General features: G+C 39.1%; 1 protein-coding gene across 1 annotated transcript in view; it reads right to left on the bottom strand.

The window, feature by feature from the left end:
- Nucleotides 1-20,875, bottom strand: part of sorcs3a (sortilin related VPS10 domain containing receptor 3a) — a 262,848-nt gene that overhangs the window by 145,222 nt on the left and 96,751 nt on the right. The window contains exon 2 of the mRNA XM_086082047.1: nt 19,930-19,997. Coding sequence (XP_085938173.1) covers nt 19,930-19,997 — 68 coding nt within the window. The remainder of the gene's footprint in view (nt 1-19,929; nt 19,998-20,875) is intronic.

Raw genomic sequence — 20,875 nt, 5'->3', positions numbered from 1 at the left:
AACTAAAATAACCTTGGTCGAGACGAGAGAAACCGACACTGAAGAAAGCCTGCCTGTAACCGCCGGAACTGGTCATCCTGTGATGTCTTTCTTTTTTCAAACACCTTCTAAAACAATGGCTTTTCATTCAACCTTTTAATCGAGCTCATGCTACAGTTGTTCACTGTAAGCTGTCAAGAAGACTGTAATAAAGAAGCAAGACGCTCAGTATCCTTCCTGGCTCATAAATATTGAATTTGGCTTGCTGTTGACCTGCGGTAACATGCAGTGATCCAACACATAGTGATAACAGTACAATAGGAATTTTTCACACTTGATAATTGATCATTTTCATATGATTGTTTACATATGTCAGTAACATTCACTCGCACTGCTTCTTGCCTTTCCTGTCAAATCGTTTTGAGTCGCCACTCACAAGCACAGCCGCACACACGCAAAGGCTAGGAGTGGACTCTGTGGAGCTAACGGATATCTCTACGGCACTCTTTTTGTACTATTTTGTTGCTTTTGGATGAATGGATGGATGGATGTTTTTGCGTCTGTATCTGCTTTTGCTTTCTGTATCACCAGAAGCTTAAAGAGACATGCAACCAGCATGAGATACTTGTTTAGAGCGAGACCAGTTTACGGAGTCTCTGTACATTTCCTGTACAGCCGCAGTGACAACGCTTATTACGTACCTCATCATTTCCCATGTCAATTTTGACACACGGGAGGCGACAGACGACAGCGAAATACGTACCTTGTCGCCTCGCAGGTCTACACACAGGACGCGATAAGCAGCCGCAACGGTGGCAACATTCACTCTCGTATTACAACAGATTTGATTGTCTATTAAAATTGGAGGGAATCTAAACGTTTTCATTAACACAGAAGTTTCACTACAGTATGTAATTCCAGTATGAAGATCCATCCATTTCCTATTATTATTATTGTTTTTATTATTATTTCACTACAGTATGTAATTCCAGCATGTGTGTTTTTTTTTTACAAAATGATAGTTATGATAATTATCTCATCCATTTTGCTGGATAGCCCACTGTGTAGCATGTCCTGCGTTCATTGGTTGAAGCCCTGGCGACAGCGACAAAAGTTTTAAATGTTTCAACTTTCTAGTATCGCACCGTCACATATATGTGCACGAGCATGAATTTTCACATGCACGAATGTCGCGTGTCGCCAAGGGGGGGAGGGGAGAAGGCAATTTTCGCCTTGTCGCCCTGCTTCCATAGGAAATGAATTGAGAGCAAGCGACGTTGCTTTCCGTGTGCAGAGCCCATTACTCAACTTTTTCTTCCTTTTTTTTTGAGAGGATTAATTTGATCACTTGGAAAACAACCTTTGTTGAGCCTAGGTAACTATTTTACATTAGAAAATCACAAACAAAAATATATTAAAAATAAAAGTAAGGAAAAAAATATAAATGTATGAATACTAAAACAATGATTTTGTCCAACGCAGTCTCAAAACATACTGTGTGTGAAATCTGAGCTTGTTTAATAGAACACAAAGCTAATGTATTTGTAGTAAGCCAGGATGCTTACTTAACTAATACATTGGTGTCAATGCAGTTGTCTTGTTACTTGTACGTGGTCATTTTCATATAATCTGATAAATGACGGTAATTCTAATTTAGCCAGGTCATTTTTTTTTTTTTTATGCATCATTGGTTTTATACTGCATGGATAAATGTTTCCAATGCTGAAACAGCCATGAATATTGAACAAGTCGTATTTTCAAAAAGTAATGGATGATATAAAATTGTAGACCATAGTAGTAATGAATAAATAGATCATAATCTAGCTCGACAGCCGCGTCTCTGCCTCTGCTAAAAAACACCTCCACTTGCTCCTCTTTCAGCTTGTGCTGAGTCTACTGTTTCCTATGCCGCTGTGTCTCTCTGTCTTAGCACACTGAGGCTAGCAAACATTCCAAAGCCGTCATACATACAAACACACACAAAGTCATTCGATGGTCATAATTCCAGCAAGTGAGGGTATTGATTTGCTACGGATACCCCCGCCCCCTTTCTAGTTTTTATAATTTTGGGCATCACAGGTGAAGAGTTTTTTCTAACTTTTAATGACAAAAATATCTTTAGCTTTTTGTGTTACAAATTAAGTTTCATGATATTTTTGAAGATACCAATAACAATTTTCAGTAAACATGGATCCTCAAGTTACTAAATTGGTTCCGTGAGCCCGTTTTTAACCAGACATTTCATAAATTGAGGTAATGTGTCCCATTGAAATTAAGGGAAAAGCAAGTAATCTGTTCCAGTCCTATATATATAATATGCCTATATTAGTGACTAGTTTCTCTAGTCTTATGCTAATGTCCCTTGTGATGAGAATGCTGTCAGGTCCTATGGTATTAGTCACTATTATTATTATTGTTTTGTTTTTTAGGGATGGAGTAGGCGTGTAACGTTTACAGGAGTCACGGTACGGTACATACCTCGGTTTTGGGGTTACGGTTCGGTACAAGTTCGGTGTAACAGGAAAAATGGCAAAAAATCAAAAATGCCGAATTCTCGGTTTCTATAATTTATTTGTAGCAGGCAGTACGCACGTAACAGTTTGTCCTAAATAGCATAATTTATAAATTTTACAAATATAACTTGGTATAAAATACAGATTACAATTTGAAAGTACTCTAGCTTTATTTTCAAATGTTCCTTAAAAAAAGAAGAAGCTTTACTTCATCATCAGAGAGAGCTGGCATAGAAGGTTCATCCATCTCATTATCATCATCATTATTATTATTGTTACTGTGCTTATTTTTTTCATTTTTACTAAATGTTACTGTCCTTACTATTTGTAGTTCTGTTTGCAGCGCATTCCACAGACTGTGTACGACCTGAACCATGGCACTCGATATCGTACGGATCCACCACTCATTAAAACATGTACTTGTGCCGTGCGACCTGATAATTTTTTTTTACCATCATAGGCTGTAAGGTTGGCTGCATTTGCGGGTAAATGTGTCAAGCCCTGAAATTGGTTTTGACTATGTCATATAATTGTCAAACACATCCTAGATGATGTGTCTCGACATTGGAGGCACTGAACACACAATGGTGCTCTTCATTTATCGCCATGTAAGCTAGTTTAATGTAATGATGAAATCATTGATGTTATTGAATTGAAAAAGAAAATCAATGTAAGACATCAACCAGAGAATGAAACTGGAAAATAACTTTATCTAAGACTGTTTCTATCCATCTAATTATGATATTGTACTGTATATGTGAGTAGCATTTATACCATTAAGCAGATTAACTAACTGCAATTAGGAAGAAAAAATATATATATATTTTTTTTCATTCACACATCATGTGCATGCTTGACAACAAGATCTTCTGTGAAGCCTCTCAGCATTTTCCCGAACAATGTCTTTACGGAGTATTTTGAATCTGACTTTTTATTCATGTCTGCTGGAGTCCCTTGATGTTATTCTCACTGTGAGTTGTGTATGCAGAATCAATATTCAAATCATTCTTTCCTTTTACTGTCACCGCAGTAGTTGCTTGCTGGGGACATATAACTCACAAATATTTTGCAAAACACTGGCTCTTGACTTAAGAAGAAGAAGTAAGAGTTGTAAAAGCCACACAGGAACTGTAAGAAGTCTGCACGCTCTGAACACTTTTGTTTGATTGCACGCTCATTTAACAGTGTGCATTCATTTGCAGCAGCACAGGGGTAAATATACGCACTTGTCACTTTTTCAAGAGAAATAAAAGTGCTCTCTTGGAAAGTGAGTGGGAGCCGTCCTAGGCGACTGCAGTACCTTTATCTGCTACCTTTCTTCTTTATGATAAGCAGCTCCAGAGCCAGTCTTGTGTAACTTAAAACTCAGACTTGTGAACATGAAGTTTCACCGAAGAGAGCAGGTAAAGAAGGCGTAAATGAATAGTAAAGTTTTCTCAGCGCTTTGCTCAAACTTTTTTTGTTGTGCTAATCTTATACACTCATGTTGGCAACCCTTTGTCTGTCTATCTTAGCCGATTTGACCCTGACTTCTCTGGGAGGAATGTTGAACTAGCATCTTGTTGAACTAGCATCTTTCATAGCACCCACTCAACCAACTACATCCTGGCCACCACAAGCTGCCAAAATGTTGCCCTGCATGGACATGCCGGTGTCAGTTATAAACTCGGGAGTTAACGCTTCAGGCAACAGTCCATTGTTGAAAACCATAAGATTTGTTATTGCATTTATCTTACAAAAATGTAGAGATATTTATATATGTGACCGGCCGGCTCTGCCCAAAAATCTAAATTAAGATATTTACATATTAAATGTATGGACTTAATTCCCTTTAAAATGATATATAATACACGGACATACCTAAACAATTGACAAAAATACAGCAGTTTTAATGTTGGAAGGTTGAAATCCTTAGTTTTGAGAAAACTGGTTTAAAGTTTTGGTCCTTGCATCTTCAAATGTATATAGCAACCAGTACCTTAGGAAAAAGATATGAACCTGAAACTTCAGGAACTGTTAAAATATCAGTGGAAAGTCAATTACAATGCAGGTAAGGCCATCGTCCGAGATTTGAACCCTTTCAAAATTTTGGAAATTTGAACTCTCAACAGAAGAAATCAGCAACAACTTTGAAGATCACATTCATCTTACAATGCATCTACTGAGGCATCTGCCAAAGTTTGGTTATTTTATTTTTGCTCCCTGTGGTATTTTCTTGTTTAAATGAGGTCATTATCAATCATCAATCATTTTGTGTGAATTAAAAAATAATTTACGATTATTTTGCAATTTGGTGTGGCACTAGCTATCAGCTTGGCTAAAAACACTCCCTAGTTACAATGCATACTGTCTAATAATTGCTTATTTTCATACACTTCTATTACATTTTTTACCTTTGTGCTGCTGGGAAATGAAAGGAGGCTATTTGTGGAGAAATCTCAAAATCGAAATTTTTGTGCAAGCTGTAAATTTTTGTGTATAGCTCGATTAAAATCCTTCCGACATCCAGACCATTTTGCCGGAGCAGGTCACATATACATCCTGTATTTTACTTAAATAGTTAAAATTAAAAGTTCACAAAAAACCTATTACAATTCATAGAAAAAAAAGAGGTTCTTTTCATTGCATCCATTAATCCATATTATTTTCGTCTGCTTATCCAGGATAGAGTCACATGGAAAGCAACCTAAGCAGAGAAGTCCAGACTTCCCTTTTCCCGGCCCCTTTGTCCAGCTCATCTAGGGCAATCCTGAGATGTTCCCAGGCCAGATAAACTGAAAGCTTCACTTTTTGGTTCAGCTCCTTCTCCACAACAGACCAATTCAGAGTCCACATCACTGCAGACGTTGCACCATTCTGCCTGTCGAGCTACTGTTCTGTTATTTGATTTCAATAAGCCATTTATAGTTATCAAACAAAAAAAAACGTTTAGCACTTTTCTCATGAATAGAGCTCAGAAAAATATTGGCCTATTTAATAGGATATTTTAATTTAAAATGTGTATTTAATTTAATTTAATTCAGCGTGTTCGGCGACCACGTCTCTTGTGATGGTCAGGAGAAGTGAACAGAGAAGAGAAGAAGAGCAAAGAGGGAGAAGGGAGGGAAGTTCCTTCGCGCGCTGGCTTTTAAGCTTGTGGGGGTTGAGACTCTGAAGTATCCGGTTAAGGTGAAGGGTCTTTGATTTATAACAGGTTACAAGCAGTCCCGCCTATTCCGTGCGCTTGAAACAGACTCCGTCGAAGGAGGCCAAACTTTTGGGATATCTTTTGATAAAAAAATTTTTGATCAGAACTGACAAGCCAGATGCTTCATTTGTCATTCTGAACACATTTCAAACATTACTGCGATCATAAAGTTATTGAATCCGCTAAGCTTACTAATTAGGTAAACTTAGATGGCTGTAGAAGTTACACACATCATTCATTTGAGATAGACATACAGGTTGTGCACGAAGATAAACAAAAGAAGTCACTTGATGTCAGTCAAGTACATAGAGTCCGTTTATGTCCCGAATTATGTAGACTTCAGATTAATTACGAGCGGCAGGATTCTTGAGGATAATACCGAATGTGACCGCTGGATGGCACTGTTGTACCGTATAACTTCCAAGGGGCGTTGTTTCCAAAAACACATGGCTGATTCCTGTAGATAGACCAGATCATAAAAGTGGTCTGGGGACTGATAAGCAGTCTTATCACTACTCTGCTTGCTAAACAGGCTTTTAGATCTCAGTAGGCGATGAGGTATGCATTTCCTGTGGGTTGTAAAAACAAAATTCAGTCCCTGCTGTAGGGAAGTTCAAAGAGTCTGTCTCTGGTTGGTTTGAGAAAACACAGTTAAGGCACGCACACACATTTCCAAGGGGGAAATGTAAAAAAAATGAAATAAAAAAAAATTGAGGGTGACGGGCAATATTCGTTACAATGGGAAAAAGTGTTTTACAAAATAAATGAAGACAAAGTATTATTTATCGGTTTTTTTCTCCGAAAAACGATCAGATCTGTGACTCAAATTGGTCATCCGATCTCAACCGTGACTTTTGTGATCGTTGGCTAAGAGTGTTATTTCTTGGCTTCTTTCATCAGGGGTCACTACACCAAGTCATGTTTCTTTTTTTTTTCTTTAAAAGTAATGTTTCTGACTTACACGTTTGGTGCTAGTAACAATTTAGAAAAATAGTGGCTAGAAGGGTCTGAAAAGTTGGTAAATCTAGTGTGTTATTTAAAGGAATTTATGTTTCTTCAGGTCGCACTGGTTGCAGGGAAGAGCTACTTTAAAAAAGAAATTTCAAGGGTTTGAAATCACATCAATCAATCAGCAGGTCTCTTAAGAGTACCGGTAATTCTTTTTATAAGATGTTATGTTGAGTTTAGGTCATGATGGTGAGGAATAATGGGAAATAGCAAGTCCAATTGCCAAAGGTCATAGATATCAGGTGGCTGTCTCAGAGTTGGATACTTATTAGAGGCACTGACCTGTAAAATACCACATCGTCTGTGAGCCTGCCTAGCAAGCAAAATGATGCAATTTTAGAGGATGTTCCTCTTCACCTGCAAGTGACCCCATTCAGACTGCAGAGCATAGTAGCAGACATGGAGTGATAACACACAGCAAGATCCTTCTTTTTCTGTTCCATTCTATTCTATTCAGTGTTCACTTCCCATTTAGGTTTGCACCTTCATAACCTCAAATTTGATGGCCGAAGTGAGTCTTGTTCCAAAACATATTGCAACCAAAGCAAAGCAATGTTGTAGATGTCAATAGATCATTGTTACACGTTGAGCACAGCACAATAAATAATATGTTAATTGTCTGTCCGTTATTAACACAGTAGTGTTTCCCCACTATATTTTTATGGGTTTATACAGTATCCAGGCAGTTTAGAGTTCAGTATGTAGTAGTTCAGTGCAGCTTCAGTATAAAAATATATTACATCAAATATAAAATATAATATATTTATGTTTGTACAATATTGTTGAGTGCACCGTTTGTATGATTTGCTGCCCCCATAGCAGTTGTTTAAAATTTTACATTTACTCAAACATCAATGCTAATTTCCATTACCCCGTCTTTGGCACTTCACATTATTTAAGCTAGTAAACTTTTGTTAGAAAAAATACTTGGTTTGAGTGTACATTTTTGTGTTTACATATACACTGTTTTATAATTGTTTTTTGTTTTACAATAATCTTCACTTATGTGTGACAAATACACGGCTTAAAGCAAGCGAATTATCATCTTATTTGGGGATCTGTGCAAGCAAGAGGGAGAACAGCCGATGTGGGGGACTCATGACTTGACTCAAGTCAGACTTGAGTCACCAATTTTGTGACTTGCTTGGCTAAAACTAGTGATGAGAAAGTGAAGTTTCAGGAACAACTTCACTTCGACCTGGTGTTCTTGTTACTCGACTTGACTTGGACTTGAACTACATTACTTCACAAGTCATTCTGTTCTGTTCTTCGCCCCGCAACTCCCTCCAATTTTAATGGGTGTGGGGCGTCTCCGAGCACCTGGGTTGGCTCTCCAGCCGGGGGGTTGTGCCCTGCTTCTGCCGTGGCCAGGGGAACCCTGGGGGGCTGTGCTTGCCTTGTCGGGCCGAGGTCGATGGCTCCCCTCTTTGGTGGAGGTTCTCATGCACGCCAGATTCACCACATCAGCATCTACAGAAACTCAAAAATAATTTCCTTCTCCCACTGGTCGCTGAATCAGTGGAGGTTCGCATTTGTGGATGTCACTCTGCTTCATCTATTCTTCCTTCCTTCCTTCCTTCCTTCCTTCCTTCCTTCCTTCCTTCCTTCCTTCCTTCCGTCTTTCCTCTAGTCTCTTGATGTCTCCCTAATCCTGTTGGAATTCAGATGTATCTGAGATTGGTGAAAGATTCTGGATTTTTAATTCTGTGGGTTGTTGTTGGAGTTCATTTCCTTCATCTTTCCTTTGATCCTTCCTCTGGCCTCCTGACAAATTCACGACTCTGGCGGGACTCAGAAGTAGGTTAAGGTGAATGGTCTTCGATTTATAACAGGTTACAGGTGAATTAAAGAACACAAACTCACATGCACGCACACACACACACAAAAACATGATGACACGCTGACTTGGGAAGGCTGCCGAATGAATAATACTGAGCTCTCAGTGGGAAAAAAAACTAAACAAGTCATTCTTTTTATGGTTGAAAATTAGCATTATCAACATAGCGGGCCATTAATAAAAACATTTTAAATGAAATTTTTGGTGTCATTCATGTAACACTGTAGCACATATGTGCATCAATTGAGCAGTCACTGTGCATATGAGCAAATGTGTGCCCCGGTGCAAAAATCGGCCCCCTATGGAGGATGAGGTCCTACGCACAGTGTGTGTAGTGCTTTTCGGGAGGGGCGGCCCTGGGGCCACATTAATGTGTGCCGCTCTGTTGCTTTGGCTTTGTTGACACTGTTCACTGTTGTGATGGCTCCCTCAGCTGTCAACCGCCCCCAATCCTCTGTAATATATATCAAGTTGTTTTTTAATATGGGACCACAGCATATGAAATAAATATTACCTTTAAAGACAGAGAAGAAAATTGTAATTTGTTTCAATATTAAAGTAGACAGTGATTCTAAATAAGTAATTTGACTGAGTGCTTTAAATAAAGAGGACCATATTTAGTATTTTGCCATAACTTTTTTTTTTTTTAAGTGGATAAATCTTGGGGTAGATTCAATGGCAGAGGAAGATGGACATGAACATTCAACAATATTGTCAATACCTACTAAAAAAATTATATATCAGCTCCGGAAGCAGATAGAAACATAATTCCAAAAACATTTCAGAGCTTACATATCTGACATTCACCCAAACCTAAGTTTATTTTGATAAACCTTCAATAAAGTTAAAAAATAAATAAATCAACCAACAACTGTGTCACATCTGCCCGTGTGTTTTTGGAGACAGTTGTCATGTTGCCTATGTGAATGTCAGCCTATGTTAGTGCTATGTTAGTCCATGAAAAGGTATAATTTACTTTTTTTTGTATGTATTTATTTGTATGTTTAATGTTCAGTGTTTTGAACAAATAAATGTATGTAAAATCAGACACAAAAAGAAGAAATGTATCAATCTTGTACAGTAGAAACAAGCTGATATTTTAAAGACACAATAAAACAATGAAAAAAAAAAGAACTACAGAAAACAATACAATAAAAACAAACCAAGGGTTCTTTTTACCCTGTATTTCTTAACAACTTAATAACATGAAACAATGTGATCATCAAAAACACATTTATTAATGTTTATTTATTCATTTATGGGTGAACTTTGACATCCAACAAGATGCCAAACAGGCAAAGAATTCCTGCATCAAATTGAGCTCAGAGTCTTGAGTCCTGTTTACTAACAGAAAAATAACTACAGGTAATATATTTTTCCACAGGAATAACAATGGAACAAAGTCGTCTTTTGGTGAGGTAAGGCATCAACAGATTATTTTTATTTTTTTATACTTAGTCGTGCATTTCGCTGTTCGGTTTCCTTTTCTACTTATTGTGTACAGGTCAGTAACTGACATTTGCCTTATTGAAACCAAGTGGTAGAAAGCTCTATTGTAACTGAGCAACTCATTGAAAATTGAAAATTGTAACAGCTCCAATGCATTGAATTCATAAAACAGTATTTTATGCAGCCCACTAGTCGGCGCTCGCAGCCCAAAGTCGGCATATAAACGATATACCTTTCAGGTATGACCTTATGGCCACCCCTATATGAGTCATGCTTTCACCCTGGACACCCCAATGAAAAATTTCTGGCCACGCCCCTGGGTAGATTGGTTCTTTGTAATAATCCCTCTTGTTAGAAAGCCGGTTAATTGCCCTTTTTAAATGGTGTCACATATGTACTGAACATGTTTTGTGGGATGAGCGGCACAACTGAGTGTGGGTGGCAGCCAAATCCTCTCTGCCAACAACATATTTTGCTGTTGCCTGTGACTCTTGGATGATTGAAACAAACAGGGCATACTGGCCATTAAACAATCTATTCATTTAATAATTAGGAGCCTCAATAGTGTGCAGCAGAACCATACACAACCTGGCACTTCTTCTAAACACTTGTTGGTGGTGTTAATTTAGGCCTACTTGGATGGAGTTATCAGCAAGTGAGTAGTTTGCCAACTTTGATAAATCTTCATCTATACAAAACTGTACTCCTGAAGCCAGATTACAAAAATTTAAAATCTCTGAAGACAAGCTGTTTTAATGAATTGGTTTCTTGTCAGCTATGAATCATTTCCCAGCACTTATTTCTTAGATATGAATATACATTTGTAAAAGATGCATGAAGAGTCATTTTTAAAGTAAGGGTATTAATTCGGCTTACAGTTCCACCAGAAATAACAACAACCAACCTAAATCTTGACCTGACACTGCGGTCCTTTGTTGGAGCTCACACTTCCTTGGAAGACTTTAGAAAGTCTGAAGAGTAATGCGAGATCAAATGTCGCTTGGCCCGTTTCTCGTATGAATTGGATCGTAAGATACAAATGTAGCTGCTTCATTTGCTCCACGCCACAACAAAACAACAGGAAGGGCTCCTCTTTCTCCTCTCAATAAGTGTATTTAGGCCTGAACAATTATGGAAAATAATCTAAGCGCATTCGGAGCTGTTGTGTTCTGGCGTGGTTACGGCCGACACTTATTTGCAAATTGTCATTAAAGAGTTGTTGTTTGTTCGCTGCTTGGCCTGATTAGTTCACCAACGCTACAATACATGTACATTAAAAAAGGCTGTGGGGTGGCACCTAAATGACGGTGAGTAATGAATAGCAATAATTATTTCGTCCGTCTTAATTTTCATTCATGAAATCGGACAGCACAACATACGGTTACGTGCGTGTACACTCAGTTTACAAAACATGCAACACTACGGCAGCCGAAAAGTCATAACTCACAACGGTGAAGTGTTGTTTTAAAAACAAGATCAAACAGATTAAACATGTTTGACACTCGTCTCAAGAGACAAAAAAACTCACCAAAATGACATGCACTTATGGTGCAAGGCTTTAGTTACAGCGGTGACGTTCCTGCTCCCCCCCTCCTTCCTTCCGCTTCCGTTTCAATGCGCAATTGCAGCTTCTCACGATTACATAATCGCATTTTGTCAAACCGTGATTTAATTGCAAATGCAATTAATCGTTCAGCCCTAATGAACATTGCTTGTGAATCAGATGGCCAGTGGTTCTGCTAAAACTTTGTCTATTGCTACTTTGCTTTGAGTTCAACAGTTCACAAGAAAAGAAGAAACACGCATACCAGTTATGCTATTTTCCTTGCTCCTGATTCTCTAAGCCTGTTCCTTTTTGGCTTGCATTAGAAGTTAGCTGTATTGTACAGCTCCTGGTGCCCATAGACCACAATTATTTTAACCTACATTTTACCTGCCTACAGAGGTCACCGTCCAGTGTTGGGAAAGTTAATTTTCTACACGAGCTAGTTCAAAGTTCAGCTCACAAATTTTAGAATGAACTAGTTCAGGTCCGAGTTTACAATTTAAATTTTTCCAACCACAGTACATTTTTCCAAAAATGAACTAGAGGCCCTGAATATACCTCAGGATGGCTCAAGGCCGTGATTCCCAACAAAGCTGGCTGCTAAGTTCCATGCGTCTACTGTATTCACGAAACTCAACCTGTTCCAAGGTTACCTGCAGGTTTCCTTGCACACTGACAGTTGTAACCATACAGTCTTCATGACTCACATGGGGATTTCCACTATACCCGCATGTCCTTCAGCTCTGCCCTCAGCTGCTTTCATCATGGCCACAATCTTTGCAGGCATCCTAGGTGTGGTTGTATACCTGGACAACATTGTGGTGTACAGGGTGACGTGCGCCATACACAACGGCCCCCTCTCCACAATGCTCGATGTGCTGGCCAGCCACAACCTCACAATCAATGGGGGGGAAGTGCATCTTTGCAGTGCCTGCTATTGAGTTTGTGGTATTTTGCCTGACCGCTGATGGCCGGAGTCCACTGCATTTGAATGTTGACGTTGTATTGTGCCTGCCAAAGCCCTCATGCCTTGTGCAGCTGTTCACCTTTCTGGGGATGACTGCCTTCTACTTGTGCTTCCTCCCCAAATAATTCGATACAACCGCACCACTGCGTGCCCTCTTGAAGCAGGCTGCCCCGTGGTCCTAGACGGTAGCAAGCTTGGCTGCCATCCGCCGACTCAAAACCCAGCTGACCTTACCGCCAGTACTTGCTAATTTTTACCTGCAAAGCCCCATGTTCAAGCCCTGTGATGCATCCAAGACTGCAGTAGGTTGCTGTGCCTTTGCCAACTTCATCAGGGGACTGTGCACCCGGATGCCTTTGCGTTGTGGTCACTCACTTCTGCTGAGCAGAGGTGCTCGGTCGGGGAGAGAAAGGTCCTGGCTTGTGTTTGGGCATGTGAAAGTTAGCAATGTACCTGTATGGACGACACTTTACGCTCCGCACGGACCACAAGGCTCACAGACTTGTTAGTTTCGACTGCGTACGGAGTACAAGCCGCTGCGGCCAATAGAGTTGTGGAGAGATTTAACCAAACCCTAAAAAACGACTGGGAGCGCACATTACAGACGGCCTTACCTTCTCTGCGGCACTACAGGGAACTTTGTTGCACTATAGAGCAATGCCGCATGCCACAACTGGAGTCTCCCCAGCTCTCCTCATGTTTTCCTCGACCACCTTCATCCTCCAATTAGGGCCACTCCAGCATCAGTGCCCTATCCGGCCAGGAGGGTAGCAGATATAAATAAATTATTCTTAACAGCAGCATATGAAGCAGCGGTTCAATGAGAAGTGTTGGGCGAAGAACCCCACACTGAATGTGTTGGATTGGGTCTGTATTCGCCACCCAGCTACTCACACAAATTAAGATCATTCTGGACGGCTCCTGTCCAGCTTACCGGCCATCTAGGGCCGGCCACCTTCCGTCTGACTGACGGGTTATGTTGGCATGCCAACCGTCCCAGGAGAGTGGCATCACTGACTACATTTACATGCAGGCAATAACCCTTTTAAAATTTGAATATTGGCAATTTTAGAGTTTTGTAAGGCCATGTAGGGTTTATAAAAACCCTAATAAGAGCCTTGAGTTACTTCTTTCATAACCGGAATTATTGCTCATATAAACGTATTTGGAATATCTCGATCGGTCCGGGCAAAGTTTTTCGTTTTGCGCATGCTCGCTATTTTCTTCTTCGTCTTCTTTTCATCTTATTCGCTTATTTGATTCGCAAGGAAGGTCTATGTAGTCACGAGTTGTATGAGCAGCTCCGTCCTACTTGCTAAACGAGCCTCTCTTGAATACATTAATTTCTCAACTGCGTTTTCACATTATGTTGTGTCTCTACGGCGAAAACGCCACAGTTTGTGCCTATACACATTCAGTATACACATACCGTAAATACAAGTATATAATTCCGTACTTCTGGCGTGTAACCCACCGGAAATACTCAAGACGTTGTCAACAAACATGATGCTTGCAGTGGAGTGAGGAGGAAACCGACTACTTTATTAGCGTGGTGAGTGACATAAATATGTCTTTTATTGAACGTATAGTAAGTTAAAAGCGGAAATGACGTTGTTTACGAAATTACGTTGTCCGTGCGTCGTGGTCCGAACAGGTTATTCCAATCGAGCACAAATGAGCATGTAAACGGGAGTAACACTTCCGTCCACACATGTAAACGTGTTACCTCGATTGTTTCAGAAACCGGAATTCTGACCTTAACCCGAACATTGACTGCATGTAAACGTAGCCACTGGTAGCCTTGAATGGAGGGACTGTAGTGGATCTGGACAGCTCAGTGGCCTAGTTGTAGCGTGTCGCCCTAAGACTGGGAGGTCGTGGGTTCAGTCCCCGGCCGGGTCATACCAAAGACTATAAAAATGGGACCCATTTGCCTCCATGCTTGACACTCAGCATTAAGGGTTGGAATTGGGGGATTACAGCACCAAATGATTCCTGAGCGCAGCTCCTGCTGCTGCTCAACGCTCCCTCAGGGGATGGCTCAAATGTAGAGAAAGAATTTCACCCCACCTCACTTGCTTTAACCGTTAAAATCTATCGCAATAACTTGAATCAAGAAGCAAATCTTCTCTCAACAAAATGGCCGCCACAGAAATCGCCAAGGTTTGCCGGACTCATCCAAAGATACCAATGTACTCTGCTGTATTCTGCTCTTTTTCTGCTCCTTATTCTATGCCCCACTTAGGTGGGTGTGACAATCAGTGGTACTTTAACTTAAATTAGACAAGGACTATGATTTTCCTGATACATGTCCTGGAACACCGGTAAGGCATCTACAGGAACAAGGTGAGCAAGCTGTGCTGGAGGAACCAGAGCCCCGTCCAGCTCGTGTCCGCCTTTGACCTTGTTATTTGGACGATTACGTTACTGAATTTTAATGCTGAAATCTTAGCCACTGCTTAGGCTACTGCGTAGCAGAATATCCCACATGGCTCAGCGGGTAAGTCGGCAATCTATCTGGTTTGCTCAGCTAGTGATGGGCATTGTTCCGGGCCTTGTTTTTTTTTTGCTTATTGTTTGGGAAATTGTCTGAGTTCCATAAAGAGGGGGGTAAATGTAGCATATGGCCATTCACCAGGGGTGCCCAACTTTGGTTCTCGAGAGCCACTATCCAGCCTGTTTTCCATGTTTCTCTCCACTAACACACCTGATTCGTGATCAGGATCATTATCAGGCTTCTGCAAAGCTTGCTGATGAGCTGATCATTACATTCAGCTGCGCTGAAGGAGGGAGACATGGAAAACAGGCTGGATAGTGGCTCTCGAGGAACAAACTTGTCCACCACTGTCATACGCCGTACTGCTACACCTTGTTACAGCAGTGTTGTAAAGCAGTGTTGCAAAGCACCTTTGAGGAATGTATGCACCCGTTACGGCAGTTGAAAATAAAGTACACTTGGCACTTACAGTCATACTCACGTTTTTGGACATAACAAAGATTTCTTCATTCCTTACCACTTTGTTCACCAGTACTTTGGTTAATTTGTCTTTTTGTTACACTTTTCACTTTATTTTTCAAACTCATCTCAAGCTTTTCCCTTTTGGTTAACCACTTTAAATAACAATAAAGCAAACAATGTTACCACACTTACTGAGAAAATAGCTTTGATGAAAGATTAAACAGGACATGGAAAATTACTTTATTGCCTGAATACAAACAGTTGGGTCTCTGGAGTACTAATTAACATAATAACCACCTCCACACCAAGTTTTCTGCCAATGACTTAGTAGGCAGATTGGCACAATTTTTAGAGTTAAAGAACCACTTTGAAGTGTCAGCATTTCACTTTGCAGCATATTACAGTGGATACAGTAAACCACTGGTGTCACGCGGAATACTCATACCTCCAAAATAATTACTTTTTATGACCCCAAAAAATTACGCGTTTTTTATTGCATCATCAAAGAAAGACATTTTCAGCACTTTAGATTGATAATTTGTATTAAAAAAAAAAAAACAAGAAAAAAGGAAAAGAAAATCATATCCACACATATGGACTCACCAATAGTATACAGTAGTTTCGTGAAAACAGTATAACATTTTCCAAATTTCCAAAAGTTTCAGCCCGATGTGAATCTTGCCCAGTCTCTTGCAATCAATCTTCCATACACATGATGGTGAAACTTTCGATTTACAATACTGAATTTCAGCAGAATTTAAGTGGTCGCTTAGAGAACAGAACATGCCTCCAGTATATACTGGACATTGTGGTACAAAAAGGAAAAGCACTTGTTGAAGAAATTTTGCAGCAATGATCAATAATTCAACAAGGAGTCTGCTGTGAGGATGTAAGTTTAATGAAGCAAGCTGGCCAGCTGGTGGACCCACCAACATGGACCATAGACCCTCCATGTGGGTGAGCTGACACTGTCCAATGCAAAAGTTATGTCTTTTATACAGCAGTGGGGTGGGTGGGACAGGAATTTAGGAGACAGAACATCAACATACAGAATACAATACAGGTAAGACTAGGGGTGGGAATCATTGGGCCCCTCACAATTCGATTACAATTACGATTCAGGGGCTACGATTCAATTATAAAACGATTATTGATCCATTTTTAATTTATATATATTGATGCTGTTTTTTACAACACACATTTATTGTCATTGATAAAAAAAAACTCATTTCGGATCAGATTAAAGATTTGAGTCACAGATCAGATAATTTTTCGGATCAGCAAAAAATAAAAATAAAAAATACAACAGAGGTAAAGTTAATAATCAACCCATGAACATAGACATTTGAATTAATTATGGCAAACTAAATTGAAAGCCTGTTGCACGGTGTTTTCATTTCAAATTAAACTTTTAATTTGCATTTGAGATTTGCATAATAAATGTAATCTAATTAATATTTGTTTCATCATTATTTATTTGATCAATTTAGCATCCCTAATGGACTATGTACCTAAAACTATCCAAAAAAGAATAATCTATTAAATCATTATTGACTCTTTTTTTTTTTTAACCTTAAATTTATATTGTGATAGGTGAAGGGATGCAACTGATTTTGGGCCATATCAGCCAGCCCATATCAATAAAGAATATATATATATATATATATATATATATATATATATATATTCTTTATTGATATGTGGTGTAGAACAGTGGCCCCCAACCTTTTTTCCACACAGGTTCATACAAACCTGGCTGTTCGGCGGCTGATTAATAAAAGGCTACAACAACAAATGCAAATCAACTATGCATTTTTATGTACCTGTAATAGCAGCACAAACAACATAACAAGGGTAACAACAACGCTTTAATATGGTGAGGTCACTATGGTAATGCTTATGAATGATACGAGCAACACAAAAACTGGGGTATTTTGTAGATATAACAATGAATATGAAGCCACATTTTTATGTCACTATATTAGATGCGCCCTCCTTAAGTACACCAACATAACAATGCACCACAGAACAAATCTAAAGTCCATGAGTAACTCACTCACCATAACGCTTAATTAAGAGCCGCTCGCTGCAGAGCGGGCCGTCATGCGTGGGAATCACCTGTAGCTGTAAGTCCATGCACCTTTCTTTTTCTTCTTGGTTATAGGCTCCTGTGTTGTCTCATCAATGGGCCTTTTCTCCGTTGCAAAGAAAATTTCCAAATATGTCAGTTTTTATTCATTTTACTAACTTGTCTATTAGCATCATCGCTATGCGACTGATATAATCAGCATCTTGTCATGCGTCAAGAGTCCGTCGTAAACAAAGAGAATCCGGTCACTTTTAAAAATAAAATATTTTTATGCCTCGGCTAATCAATTAACCGGAAGTACAGTACGTTTTTTTAAATTATTCTTTCAACTGTGCGGCCCGCCGCGGCCGGTCCAAAGTGGCCCACGGACCGGTACCGGTGGTTGGGTACCACTGGTGTAGAAGATCCCTGTCTATGGCTTGTTAGCCATCTTCAAACCTCAGCATCACATTCAAGTCACAATCAGGGAAGTAAAACATTATTGGACTATAACAATAAGGAACCCACTAAAACGATAAAGTTGTCCTAAAACGGTTGGTCAAGTCCAAGAGAATGAGTTTGATTTTTATTTTTCATCTTTGTATTGACAAGTTTATTTGACTTCTTCATAGTTGCATTGACCTCCTATTAAAGGGTAAATCTGATATGTTAAAAAATAAAATTATCAGCATTTTTTTTCTCTGGGCCCTTATTTTGAAAAATATAAACAAACAAACAAAAATGATCAATATTGACCAATATGAAATACTTATATCATAATAAACTTTTCAGCTATATCGCCAGTTGTAGATGTAGCAGTGTTGCTCATTGTATGAAATCGTATTAAGGCAAGTATTTTCAAAAGGTGTTGCTTTAAAGCTGAGGTCTTTAGTTTTCACTCAGAAATAAACACTTCTTAAACACTGAATGTATACACCAACCAGTTCAGGGTGTACCCCGCCTACTGCCCGAAGCCAGCTGGGATAGGCTCCAGCAACCCCCGCGACCCTTGTGAGGACAAGCGGTACAGAAAATGGATGGATGGATGGATAAATGGATAAATGTATACACATGTAATCCTTCTCAATCAACACCTCTGGGCTTATGTTAATGTGTAGTGGCGATTTTGTCATCATCCACCACCACCCCAGCCTGTATTTTTCCATTTTGTTGTGTTTTGTCATGAGAGGGACGTTTGTGGGCGGAAAGTCTATGTTTACCCCTCCAGCCAATCACAGAGCGGGGGGCGTGTCGCTGAAGGCATGCACAATGTTGATGAGAAGAGTTGGGGTTGAGCCATGGAAGGAGTCAGTTTTGAATTGGTTGTTTACAAACACAAACGGTTGTGTTTACAAACACAAACAGACAAAACTAAAGACCCCACCTTTAATATTGGGCAATTAGCCATGTATTGTTTTCAGCATCACTGTAATTATAAGTTGCAAGAACGCAAACAAATCCCCATTAATATAGAACACTTTCTGGCTCGAATAAAATACTGAGGTTTTTTTTCTTTTTCTTTTTTTTAGCCCATAGATAAGGCCACTTTTCCCATCTAGGGCAAAAGGGCAGGTTCTAGGGTACCACTAGGGGTCTATCTGTGCACAGGCCTGCTGCTTACTCCCACTTACCTGAGCTTTTTTCACAGAGTATTCCCACACTGAAGTTTCTAGTGAAAGCAGCTGAGGCTAAAGCTACTTCTTGCAAGATGAAACACACACACACACACACGCACGCACCCCCCCCCCCCCCACACACACACACAAAATGCGGCGGTTGTTTTCCATTCATAGGATTACAATTACTTTTAACACAAATAATGTCCCTATGTTATGTTACAACAAAATTTGAAATACAAAATGCATCATTATGAATTCATGACCTACTCACTCATGCTAAGAAATCAGTCAATGCTTTGTGACAAACACTAACTACTACAGCAACAACTCCTATTTTCAGCATGTGTGAAAACCTAACATGAATTACTCACAAATTGTATGAAGTATGACAATTGCTGAAAATAATCTTGGACAATTGCGTGGACTTGATATTGATGTTACATGAAAGAAGAACTGTCTAAATCCACCCCAGGAAAATCTTGTATGACAGTTGATTGTGTTTCATAATGATGAAAATGGGTTGCAGTCTCCACTCCACTAAATGAGAGATTCCAACTGTTGGTTCTTTGTGAGAGTGTTACAATGTGCATGTGCTCAATTCAACTCATAATAAATCAGAAAAAGAGCAACACAAACCATATCACTGAGTGACTGGTCTGACACCAGATCACATTGAGCCCATTGTACTGGGGAAAAGAAAACAAAGTGATAACATTCCTGATTTTGCATGTGCACTGGTTGTGTACATTTAGACATGATGGTAGTTTAGACATTCAAATTTTTTTTTTTTTACTCACCTCCAAAGAGTGCTCTCAGTGACACTGCCAATATGAAAGTCGTATAGCTTGGTTAGTATCAGGATAACCTGTAAATAAAGAAAAAAAAATGCTAACATTATACAAGGGTGTTTCACTTGAGCAATTATGTATGACAAATTAATAACAATTGTGGCTCTATACCGAAAGAAGAGAGACGGGCTGGAAGAACACTCATGAGCATAGAGAAGATGAGCAGTGGCATAGTGATGGAACACAGGGATGGATGACAGCAGAAAGAAACAGGTATGTTAGATTAAAAGGAATCCCGACTGTATTGACAAGTTTGCTCTATATTATTTATTTGGTTGTTACTAACATAACTATGAGATTCATTTTTCCAAAATCCTTTCCAGTTGAATACATTTTGTAGAAATTTTATTTGGACATATATATAGTACAGATATATATGAATACATTTTGTAGAAACTTTATTTGGACTTATATATACTACACATATATATACATTGTTATTTATTGTTAGATGTCGCAACGCATTTAACGCATTCAACGTCACTACGCACTGAATGCGTTGCGACGTAAATAACAATGTACGTCCAAATAAAGTTTCTACAAAATGTATTCAACTGGAAATTATTTTTGAAAAATGAATCTCATAGTTATGTTAGTAACAACCAAATAAATAATATAGAGCAAACTATAGTCCTTATTATTAGATCTCCCAGAGCAATCATTTTGACTGTTCTCAAAATTTGATTTGTTGTTACTCTGTTTACATAGATCAACGTTGTTCCTGGCCTTTTGACTTTTCCTCTCTCTGTATGTATATCATTACTGCGCTCCCATTTTATTGTATTAAAAATTGAAAAATATTTAGAAATAATTACTACTTTACCTCCGATTTCGTCAATTTGAATGCTCTATTCATTTCAATGTACATCTTTTGCATTGCTGGACCTGCGGGTTT

This window comes from Leptonotus elevatus, chromosome 8, assembly GCF_054856555.1.
Source record: "Leptonotus elevatus isolate MCC_2025b chromosome 8, RoL_Lele_1.0, whole genome shotgun sequence".
Lineage (NCBI taxonomy): Eukaryota > Metazoa > Chordata > Actinopteri > Syngnathiformes > Syngnathidae > Leptonotus > Leptonotus elevatus.
This window is presented reverse-complemented; position numbering and strand designations above follow the sequence as displayed.